Here is a 13,063-nt window from a genome sequence, read left to right on the forward strand (position 1 = left end):
TCAAAATGCAGGAATATGATCTTAGGAACATTGAGATATTCTAGAAGAGGAATTATTGCTAACAATATAGGCCATATCGAATGAGTTATTTACAATTAAGTGGAAGTTAATTAGATTCAAGATGGCCGCCTCAATACTCACCTTATGGTTACCACGGTAACCGGTATAATCTAGATGTTCGATGTCTTCATTGTATTTACCTCAAAATTGATATTGGATGTATTCCAGTATCATTTATCTTGAAAAAGAAACTCTCATATAGGCCTAATGTCTATTTATTAATGGAATGGAGTTGAATGAGAGAAAATCCTCCATTTTGTGAAATTTCTGAGTCTCTTTTCTCTCAGGAACCCCTCTCAATGCTGACTTTTTGGATATCCTTCTATACAGTTTTAAGTGGATTAAAAAACAATATTTTAGGTCAGCTGCCAATGCATTCTGGCCCTAATAAGACTTTTATCGGGTATGTACTACCAAAACTGACTGAGCTAGGCCACCCGGAATGCTCTCAAGTCAGGTTGAAATAGACATTAGTGTGTAGTGTATTGCGCAATCGAATGACAAATATACCCCAAATTTCCACCCTTTAATTGCTTATAACTTTTGAACCGCTTGAACGATTTTGATTCTGTAAATTGCTGTATCCTTATGCTATCCAATTCTTCATTTTAACCTATTAAAAAGACACATAGGACACATAGAAATTTTCGACCTGAAATCCCTACATCCGATTATAAAAAGCTTACCACCAACGATTAGGTAACTAACTACGGACTAGTCTGAATACCAGTCGTTGTTACGGTTCCTGAAACAACGTTGTTTCAGGAACAACGGCTAGGTACTAGACTAGTTAGTTACCTAATCGTTGGTGGTAAGCTTTTTATAATCGGATGGGCTTATACCAACGTTAGGGATGACAAGAGCCAAAACACGGTTGAAAAAAGTAACACTTCAAAAATATACTTTCTATCCACTTCAGTCCACAATTAATGGCTTAATTCACAAACTAACACAGGTACCTTTCGAAATAATCCAATTTTATGCTTGTTTCGAGTGATTAATCAACATTATTTTGAGAAATTAATTAATTTCTCCACAAATTTCGCCATTGGCCGCCATTTCTCTGTATTGCACATGTGGCATGATAAGACAAGGGGACCTACAAGTAGGGATTTCAGGTTGAAAATTTCTATGTGTCCTATGTGTCTTTTTAATAGGTTAAAATGAAGAAGGGGATAGTATAAAGATATAGCACTTTACAGAATCAAAATCGGTCAAGCGATTCAAAAGTTATAAGCAATTAAAGGGTGGAAATTTGGGGTATATTTGTCATTCGATTGCGCAATACACTCTAGTTCATTTTCAATTAAAGAGTCAGACAGGAAGTGTCTAGGTTTTACTGCTTTTTAGCCTGATTAAAGTAGTAAATTCAACATTAAAACTACTATATCTCCCAAAATTTCTATCCGATTGAAACCGAACTTGCTCAGTACGTCGTTGGTAAAAAGAGTATTGAGATTCTAGAAGTATTTATGCAAATATGTAAATTAGGCTAATTTGCATACTCATTTACTAATTAATACATACTACAATACCATTAATACACTATATGAGAGTTTCTTTTTCAAGATAAATGATACTGGAATACATCCAATATCAATTTTGAGGTAAATACAATGGAGACATCGAACATCTAGGTTATACTGGTTACCGTGGTAACCATAAGGTGAGTATTGAGGCGGCCATCTTGAATCTAATTAACTTCCACTTAATTGTAAATAGCTCATTTGATATGGACTTTAGGCCTATATTGTTAACAATAATTCCTCTTCTAGAATATCTCAATATTCCTAAGATCATATTTCTGCATTTTGAGATGCTTAGATACTAATAATAATCATGTCGAGAACAGGATGTTTATGTAAATATGTCAGTAACCATATAGTGTTCACTCCCCCTTAGCCTATGTAGCGAATCATCATATATTTTAGCATGCGCATGTGCAGTCGGGACAGGTGGTTAGCCTGTGTGTGACCGAAATAAACGAGTATCTTATGATCTGTAGACTGAACCCGTCGTGTTTTTAGTCTTTCTCTTCTTTTATCTCCGAACCTGGTCTTCTTTGTGACTCGCAACGCCACATTGGTGCCGTGACCAGGATCAGCCGAATGGAGGATACTCAACTGAACCGGTCGACAATCACACGAACTGCAATCAGGCAGAAAGTTGATGATCTCGTCGTGAAATCGTCAACAATCGTCGAAGATTTTCGAATGACCGAAGACGATGTAGATTTACTAAATATCTACATCAAGCAGATCACAGAAAAGTTAAGTCGACTAGAGAAGCTAGACTCGACGATCGAGGACCTAACTCCTTTAACGCATCTTTCAGACACGATTCAAGAAGCAGAGGACTTCAGATCTAGCGTCATCGAAAAACGCGGCCGAATAATCCGATTTGTAGAAAAGGCGAAGCACACAACGCAACCTCATAATTCTTCGATGAACAATTCCGGTGCTTCTGCGACGCCATTTCGCCCGAACAAGGTAAATCTACCTAAACTTACGCTCGCCAAATTCGACGGCGATTTACTCAAATGGCAGGAATTCATAGACGGATTCTATTCAGCGGTCAACGACGACCCGAATCTCGACGACGTCGTTAAGTTCCAATACTTACGCGCACAACTTAACGGCGAAGCTTACAGAACGATCGAGGGTCTGGCCCTCACCGCGTCGAATTATGTGAACGCACTTCAAGTACTGATAAAAAGGTATGGGCAACCGCAAATCCTTATCAGTGCATATATGCGAGCGTTATGGGAACTTTCGCGACCGACAGAAGACATGCAGAGTCTGATGGAATTTTCGGACAAACTGGAAACATATATCCGAGGACTAAGTGCGCTCGGAAAAAACGAAGATAGCTACGGAGATTTGTTGACTCCGATTATCTTAGATAAACTGCCTGGGATGATACGACGACAGATAACGAGGGATAATAACGGCGCGAATTGGAATCTCCAGTCGTTGCGAGATGCCCTTTCGAGAGAGATAACAGCGTTCCAGGCAGGAGTTTCAGTGTACCCAGAAACTGCTCACCTGGGTACCACGTCAGCGTTCCACGTGGGCAATGCGATCAAGAGAAAACCATTAAAATGTACATTTTGTAAAGGGACACATTTCGCGTCAGATTGTGTTCTTGTAACCGAACCAGAGAAACGCCTGGATATCGTTAAACGAGATAAACTTTGTTTTAATTGCATGGGCACTCATCGTTCTCGGGACTGTAAATCCAAGAACACATGTAAAAAGTGCAGAGGGAAACATCACACGTTACTATGTGGTTCCTCCCTTACAGAAACGCGCGAGATTTCTACGAAAGATCGACCACAAAACGGAAGCAGAAGCGATTCTCACGATATAAAAACTGTTCATCAAACGTATGCCGGCGCCCAACAACCACGACCAGATGGGCCCATACTTCTTAAAACAGCTGTGGCGGAGATTTTTTCGCCATCAACTTCCGCTAATAACCGCTCGAATGGTCGTAAGATAAACATTTTACTGGACGAAGGCAGCCATAGATCGTTTATCACGACGCGAATTTCTGTCAGCTTAAATCTCCCACATCTGGGCCAAGAGGAAATCAATCTAGCGACATTCGGAGAACAACTGGCCGGTCGGCGATTACTTCAAAGAACGAACTTTAACATCGCGTCATCAGAGGGTTCACCGATACTAATTGAAGCCCTCGTGATACCGACCATCTCCACGCCAATCAGCAATCTTGTAAACAATAAAGTTTTGGATCTTCCGCATCTGCGAAACCTAACTCTAGCGGAACAGCCATCATCAATAACCGGCGACTTTGATATCGATGTATTAATTGGCGCCGATTACTACTGGTCTATAGTCGGCGATAATACCGTGAAGGGCTACGGCCCGACTGCCGTTTCATCACGTAGCCTATAGGGTATCTCTTATCAGGGCCCATACCGAGCCACACCTTACTCACCGGAGTAAGGAATTCAACCGTTCTCAACGTATCTTGTGTGAGAAATATGGATCTCAATTCGCACCGCGGAGAGGAAGTCTCATTACAATCGTTTTGGGACTTAGAAACGATCGGCATCAAAGATGACGCTTCTTTGATAAAAAACCGTGGACTTGCTTATTCGGACTATATTAAAACCCATCTAACTGTTGACAGCGATGGACGCTATACTGCGAAACTACCTTGGAAAGAAAGCCACGCCCCCTTGCCGGACAACAGACACGTGGCCGAAGCACGGACTCGCAGTATGATACGCCGTTTATCCGCAGAAATGAGAACCGTATACGATGCAATAATTGAAGAACAACTGTCGCGTGATTTCATAGAGGATGTAACACATGACATCTCTAGTATCGGACACTATTTACCCCACCGAGGAGTAAAAAAGGACTCTACTACCACGCCTCTCAGAATCGTTTTCGACTGCAGTTGTAGAGTCGGAAGCGAACCGTCGTTGAATGATTGCTTGGAAACTGGACCCCCGCTCCTTAACGATTTGGTATCTATATTGTTGCGATTTCGATTGTACTCTACGGGAATATCCACCGATATCGAAAAGGCATTTTTAAAAATAAGACTCCACGAACACGATCGGAAGTATACCAAATTCTTGTGGTTAACCGACCCAAATGATCCGGAAAGCGATTTCAAAGTACTTCAGTTTAAAAGTATCCTGTTCGGAGCGGTCTCGAGCCCGTTTGTCCTTAATGCCACTGTCAAATCCCACTTAGCCAATTACGATTGCGAAACCGCGGGGAAATTGGCCGAAAACATATACGTGGATAATATCGTCACTGGAGTAACATCTGAGGACAAAGCGATAAACTTTTATGCACAATCAAACGAAATAATGAATTCTGCAGGCTTGGCCCTCAGAGCGTGGGCAACTAATTGCCAGAGACTGTGTAATTTGGCGAGCTCGGATGGAGTAGCCGAGTCGAAACCCATCGCGAACGTCCTCGGGATCCGATGGGACACTCATAACGACACCCTTAGCATCAAGGTAGATGACGGAACGTCCGATCTGGTGACAAAACGTGAGGTAGTTAGCGCGGCGTCGAAGTTATATGATCCGCTTGGTTTTCTGGCCCCCGTACAGGTCAGGGCTAAGATGTACATCCAGGAACTCTGGAAACTTAATCTAGGCTGGGACGACCCAGTACAGGACGAATCAATGCGAGAAAAATGGTTCTCGATTCGGAATGATTTGTCAAGTGCGTCAGAAATTGTGTTATCAAGGAAATACTTAAGTCAACCGCAAACCCAGAATTATGAAATACATGTGTTTGCTGATAGTAGCAAAGCAGCATTTGGAGCTGTGGTTTATTTACGAAACCAGCATGATACATCGTTTGTTATGTCTAAGACACGTGTCGCACCAGTGAAGGAATTAACTATTCCACGACTGGAATTACTTGCTGCTTTGACCGGTTCGAAGCTTATCGATTATGTAACTGAATCGCTCGGTTCCGAAATCGCTATAACCAAAAAAGTGCTTTGGAGCGATAGTCAGATTGTGCTTTGTTGGTTGAACTCCGATCGAAAGTTACCAGTATTCGTCAGCAACCGCGTGGAACAGATTAAATCTATCAAAATTGACGAGTACCGTTACTGCCCGACGTCTGATAATCCGGCAGACATACTATCGCGTGGAATCGACTCCGAGAAACTACGGCATTCTAATTTGTGGTGGTTTGGCCCCGAATGGCTGAAACATGGTGACTGGCCCGTGGATAAATTATACGCTGACACTAGCACAGTTAATATCCTCCACATCAACGATCCTAAACCCGGGCAGGTTGAAGACACGGAGGACGAACGGATTGGTTTGGTAGAAATAATCGACATTGAACGATTCATCGAGTTGGGATCATTATTACGTGTCACCGCTTACGTTTTCTTGTTTGTCGCGAAACTTCAACGCCAGACAGATCGGTCCGCCGCGGATCTGACGCCGAATGATATAGCCCGAGCTAGAACGGCGTGGGTTAAAGCTGTGCAAAATGCTAATTATTCGAATGAAATTTTCGTGCTGCAGGGTAATCATGCAAAATCGCGAGCGCCCCTGACAAAGCAGCTACGGTTGTTTATTGGCGATGATAGTTTGTTGAGAGTTGGAGGGAGACTCCATAACGCCCCGATTGATTATGGCGCGAAATTCCCAATATTACTTCCCCCGAAAGGGCGATTTACCGAGTTAACTGTGATTGATGCTCACGCGAGAGCACTTCATTTGGGTACAGAATCAACGATTAACCGTATTCGACAAACTTATTGGATTCAAAGTATCAGGAAAGTCGTTAAATCTCTGTTGCGAAAATGTTACAATTGCAAAATCATTAGTGGTCAGCCATACCCACTACCGGACCCTGCACCGTTGCAGAAGAGCAGGCTGACAGATGCCCCTCCCTTTACCGTAACGGGAGTGGATTTCACCGGACATTTGTTCGTGAGAGATAACAACAGAGAAGCGAAAGCGTATATAGTCTTGTTTACATGTGCGAACACACGTGCCGTTCATCTCGAGGTTGTTTCTGATATGTCGTGTGCCACATTTCTTCTCGCCTTCCGACGTTTCGCCGCACGTCGATCCTTACCTCAAAAGTTGATAAGTGATAACGGATCGGCATTCGTGGCCGCGGTGGGAGAAATAAAGAAGCTTCTCGATATTCATTCGGTTCGAAAATACATGCTCGAGAAAAATGTTGAATGGGTATTTATACCAAAGGCCGCCCCATGGCATGGTGGCTTTTGGGAACGTTTAGTTGGACTTACGAAACAAGTTCTGAAACGTGTTTTAGTCCGCGCATACATATCGATGTCTGAACTTATTACGCTCATCGCGGAAATCGAAATGGTGATCAACAACCGCCCGCTTACGTATTTGTCCGATGACGTAACTGATCCAGAACCGCTGACACCATCGCACCTCCTTCACGGACGAGTTATGTCGAATCTACCGCACCTATCTGATACCGATGCTATCAGTGATCCGGAGTATGGTGTTTCGATAAACACACAAAACCTCCAGAAACGCGCACAAAGAGTGATGGAACTCTTCGAACATTTTCGGTCTCGTTGGACCAACGAATACGTTATTGCGCTACGTGAACGACATCTGTCCATGCGAAATAATGGCAGAACAAGCAAGATTCGATCAGGAGACGTTGTACTCGTACACGACGACCAAAAACGTAGAATTAACTGGAAGCTTGCGATCGTAACGAAACTGAACTACGGGAACGACGGCGCAGTTCGTTCAGCAGAAATTAGAATGGGCACTACAAATACTAGCCGACCTATAAATGAACTGTTCCCGCTTGAAATTAACACCGATATGAACTTTAAAGAGCCTGGCTCCGTTATAGCCTCCGATCCGCGACCCGTGCGAAACGCAGCGCGAAAGGCTCGTGCAAAAATCGTCGAATGTTTGAAATAGTTGCATAATAGTTACTATCAATGCCTGAATTTACTATTTAATCGTATTTTGAATTAACGTTTAGTTGTTTATTGATTTCCATAAGCTTTATTTACCTAATCCATTGTAATAATTAGTCATATATCTCTCCGTTCTTACTCTTTATTTGTTTTCCTTTGTCGCCCCGGAGAAATGTCGAGAACAGGATGTTTATGTAAATATGTCAGTAACCATATAGTGTTCACTCCCCCTTAGCCTATGTAGCGAATCATCATATATTTTAGCATGCGCATGCGCTGTCGGGACAGGTGGTTAGCCTGTGTGTGACCGAAATAAACGAGTATCTTATGATCTGTAGACTGAACCCGTCGTGTTTTTTTGTCTTTCTCTTCTTTTATCTCCGAACCTGGTCTTCTTTGTGACTCGCAACGCCACAAATCATTATATTTTCAGATCCTCACTTGCCGCAGAAGAATCAGACAAGCATTTGAAGAGATTTATCAAGTTCAGAAAAAATGAATGTATTAAAATGAATGTGTAAACCCTTGTTATTCTTTCAGAGATCCTTTAAAGATATCTCGAAAAAATATCTATATCATGATATCTCAGATTGTGGCTCGCAAGGAGGCGGCCATCTTGTTTTATGTCGATATTTCATCGGAAGTGACCAATTTCAACAAAGTATGTCATGTTTGGTATCTAATGAAAGGTCTTTTTCCAGGAAGTTTCTTCTGTTGAATAAGAATGATGACAAACTAGCTCAATTGAATGTATTAGGCAAAGTATTAGTCTGTAAATATTGATCCCAGAAGATGAGATGCACAATCATGAACGTTAGGACATCCGTATTCACATCTATCATTTCACAACATAGGGCCTAGCCGATCAGTGAAAATAAACCTAACATAAAATGTTTCACTCATCAGTATGGCCACCCATGAAACATTAGTACCTCATAGTCATCATAGTCAAAGCTGTAGGCCTATTGGTTTGCCTATTGATGGAGGTTTCGGGAGCCAAAAGTCTTTTTTACTAAAACGCGATATCTCAAGGCCTTAGTTATATAGTTTTTTTTCTGATTTTGAGTATATTCAACAACATCAAGAGGATAGACCTACGTAGGCCTATGAGAGGTTAGATTTAGGTGACCAACATCATTTGGCTCGAAAAACCATTGATTGGGTGTTTTAGGCCTACTGCACTAGGCGGCAGTTACATTGCAGTGGTAGGCCTAGGGCTAGGAGGCCTTGAGTCAAAAAAGGTCAAATATTCATTTCAGGAGGTATCCTAGCATTTCCTTTGAAGATGAATATTTCAACTTATTAGGCAAAGGAGATTGGGAAAAGAAAATTTTTGGTTGGGAAAAAATTTGAGCAAGACAAGGTCTGGATTCTGGTGGAAAATACTAAAGAATTTGCCATTCGATAGCCATTATTTTACTTATACTTGGCCGATTTCTTAATAAAGAATGAATTTATTGAGTAACATTGTCGTTTTAGTTGCTAAATTGCCATTTAGAGTAGCAAAAACGAACCAGGAAGTGTTTTAATTGATCAGCTGGCAGCCGGCGTGTAGCCGGAAGTGACCCGGATGTAAACAATTTTAAGCACCTCGCCAACTTTAGGTCAAAATCCGCGAAAGACTACTAAATCAATCATAAAAGTAATTACAGAAAATGATTAATAAAGTATTCAATTTTGAAACGTATGGGTGTACTTTTTGTCAATCATTATAATTTTCGCATATTGAAGCTTTGAAATACGTTCATCGCTTGAAAATAGCAAATACACGGCCGGGCAAAAAAGTACGCACCACTACGTTATAGCCGAGAAATGTTTTTAAAATGTTCCGAGGTCAAATAATCAGCCAATCAACAGCGGGCTTGCGGATTTGACCTAAAAAAGTGCATGCGGTTTTCACGTGATTGAAAAATGCATGTTCAAACATGGCCGCCATTTTGTTTCCTAGAAATCCGGCGATGCGCGCTGAACTACGATTTATTTCTCTGTAACTACGCAAGATACACTCATGAAATTTACACCACAACAAATAACCGGTAAATTGAGCATACTGAGCAAGTTTGGTTTCAATCGGATGTAAAATGCATTTTTTGTGAGTGAATAAAAATTTGAAGCGAGGAAAACGCTAATTATGACACATTTTGATCACGTGACCTGAAATCCCTACTACAAGGATTTATATAAAACTTCCAAGACGAAACGACAATTTTTATTTTTGATGGTTTTCCAACCTATATTTCAAATCTTCGTGTTTTCCTTAATAAATAATTAAATAATAACTTCTGGTAAAAGAAAAATGTGAATAAGTGTTGATTTCTTAATATTTTTTAATTTCGTCGTTTCGCTTCGTTAGTTTGTGCTGTTGTCCTGGCCTCAGTCCACAGGTGCCAGCACCTCCAGTAATTTTCAAAATGGTAGCTGTTGACTCAACGGAAATTTACTCTCACTTTACGGCCGATTTGCACATGGATTAAGATCGTCAGGTGAGGTGTTATAGGTATCAGACAAACTACGAATCTGTTGTGCGTCGATTACAACAAAAATTAGACGGATATCTTAAGAGACAATGAAATGCCAGGCAAATTACTCGTCAGTCAAATTGGCTGACGAAGATTTCATACAAAAATGACCTTCCCATTCCTGACTGTGGTTTGTGAAAATATCCGGTCGTGAAACTAAACCACAGACAGGTTACTGACTAATGTCTATTTATAAATGAATGAGACCTGTTTTTCTGGGATATTTTGCTTACTTTTTGGGATACGTACCTCATTTATGTCTTAACAGAATGCCAAAAGTCGCGGACAACAACTGAATATCCGACATATTTCCAGTTCTGTACCAATTAGATGGATTGGCAAAAAGACTCCTTAAGTCCAGTTGAATGAGAGAGAAAATCCTCCATTCTGTGAAATTTCTTGAATTTTTACATTGTCACCATGCCTACAACATGAAGTTATTTTTCTTGTGGGGTCTCAACAACTAAATCAGGGTGGCGTAGGCATGGTAACAATGTTCAAATCCAAGAAATTTCACAAAATGGAGGATTTTCTCTCTCATTCAACTGGACTTAAGGAGTCTTTTTGCCAATCCATCTAATCGGTACAGAACTGGAATAATATCGGATATTCAGTTGTTGTCCGCGATTTTTGGCATTCTGTTAGGCCTAAGACATAAATGAGGTATGTACCCCAAAAAGTAAGCAAAATATCCCAGAAAAACAGGTCTCATCCATTAATAAATAGACATTAGTACTAGACTAACTACGGACTAATTTTTATTAGGTAGGTAGTTGAAATACAGATTGGTAGGCCTATAATAGAAAATTACCGCATGTATCCTTAAGTTCACAGAACACTTGAAAGCTCGACGCGGCATAGTGTAGCGCAATACGACACGATTGTCTATGCCTAGCAACGAACATACACTGCATGTTCATTCCAAATTCAAATTGACAAGACCTTATTGATTCAAAATGTACCTAGACTGGTTGCCGCTCACTATCTTTAGTTTAGACTGGTTGCCTGTCCCATTCAATACAGAGGCGCATTTGTTTGAAAGCGGTTTGCACAAACTGGTTTATTTCGGTTTATTACGTCACAAACCGGTTTGCCGTAGTGTGAACAAATGCGACGGTTTACTGTGTGGGGTATTCAAAATGGCCGATGATAGCGAGAAGAAAATCATCTGCGTTTGTCGATAGCTGAATTGTCTTCCTCTGTTCGTTCTGTGAACAATAGCAGTATTCGTTCAAACCGTTATCAAAATACGCTTCTAAAACGTTCGTCATCGACCCCAGCTTGTGTTCTGATAAATGTTTTTGAGAGTGTTAAACACAAAAAGAGGAGAACTGTAAATCGGATTACAAATTACTGTGACGTTACAGTAAGTAGATATCTGCCAGAGGACTTTAGGCTACGTTTTAGAATGACTCGTGAAACATTTGATAGGGTTTTGGAGTATGTTGGACCGTACATCATCGAAAGTGGTACACGAAATATACCCGTGGAAAAACAACTACTTGTTTACTTATATTATGCAGGAACACAGGCAACACTCATGCATATTGCTGACATGTTTGGCGTGTGTGAAGCATCCGTGCATAAAATTATCGGTGAGTCGTTTGAAACTAGTTTCGATGGAAAATTTCTAATTGTAATGTAATAATCATTTGTTGTATTTTTTTTCAGGTAAGGTATCTGCCTGTGTGGTTAGACATGTCATGCCAAAGGTTATAAAGTGGCCATCATTGGAACATGCGAAAGAAATATTTGCGTGTTTCGAAGGAATTCAAGGATTCCCGAAAGTTTTAGGCTCTGTGGACGGCACGCACATACCAATAAAGGCACCAGTCAAGAGTCCAGAAGCATACATCAATCGAAAAAAAATTTATTCCATAAACGTATGTGCTATCTGTGATAGTGACTATCAATTTATTGACGTTTATACTGGTTGGCCTGGATCAACCCATGATTCTCGTGTTTTTCGAAATTCTCCCTTATGGCATGCAATCGAAAGTACTGATAACCAAGAAAGTATATTTCCTCTTAACAGTCATTTACTTGGAGATTCTGCGTATTCTCTGAGCAGTGTCCTTACCCCCTTCAAAGATACTGGCAATCTAACCAGAATACAGAAAAATTTCAATTTCAAACATAGCTCAACACGCATGAGGGTTGAACATACTTTTGGTATTTCAAAAGGCCGATTCCGACGTTTGAAATATAAAGATATGAGCGACATGGAACGGATGATGAACTTCATTAGTAGTTGTTTTGTACTTCACAACATTTGCATGTTAACTGACGGAGAATTTGAGGATTATATGCAAGAGGGCTTGCATAACATGCAGGAGAATAATGTACCAGTGTTATGTGAAATGGAAGGAGAATCTGTAAATGGGCGACAGAAAAGAGATATTATATCTGTACTACTTAATACTGGTTTGTAATGACATACTAAAAATGAAGATTTTCCCAATGGAAATTAAAATTGTTTTGATTCAATTTGTAAATTTGTACTTAAATATTGATGCAGACATTTCCATAGAACCAGTCACTCAACATGTGGTTTTGTTATTAGATTTGTCCCAGAAATTGGTTTAATAAATCTCTTAGAAATAAAATTTAATGGTTAGTTTTTATTCTATGATGCATTCTATTTTCAACCAGAGATTCCTATTTGATTTGACTTGAGGACAAGAGGAATGATAAATTGGTGAACAAGAGCGCGGCCTTGGTAGCTGACTTGAATAAGGCGTAATGCTGGTGTACTATAAGTGCCGAGTGACAAGTGGGTTCGAGTCCTGCTGGGGCTGCTTACAGTGTGCGGGTGACTCTTCAAAGGCTGTGGTCCCGTCGTGAGGTTAAATGAACAATCCAATAGGGTTAATCTTGGGAAAAAAAGGTCCGTACAATGTTAAGATAGACAAAATATTTCAATTTGATGTCTACATCCAACACATGAAGCTCTCCTTACAGAAAAACACAAAATGTTGAAGGAAATAATAAAAACATCTGATATAAAACTTGAATAAAATCGTTTATTATAAACAAAAACTTAAAAA

General features: G+C 40.4%; 1 protein-coding gene across 1 annotated transcript in view; it reads right to left on the minus strand.

The window, feature by feature from the left end:
* LOC141900776 (spermatogenesis-associated protein 6-like) overlaps nucleotides 1-10,931 on the minus strand; it is a 159,375-nt gene extending 148,444 nt beyond the window's left edge. The window contains exon 1 of the mRNA XM_074787808.1: nucleotides 10,828-10,931. Within this exon, the coding sequence (XP_074643909.1) occupies nucleotides 10,828-10,875 (48 nt within the window). The 5' untranslated portion in view covers nucleotides 10,876-10,931. The remainder of the gene's footprint in view (nucleotides 1-10,827) is intronic.
* Nucleotides 10,932-13,063: the final 2,132 nt, after the last annotated feature.

Source organism: Tubulanus polymorphus, chromosome 2, assembly GCF_964204645.1.
Source record: "Tubulanus polymorphus chromosome 2, tnTubPoly1.2, whole genome shotgun sequence".
Lineage (NCBI taxonomy): Eukaryota > Metazoa > Nemertea > Palaeonemertea > Tubulaniformes > Tubulanidae > Tubulanus > Tubulanus polymorphus.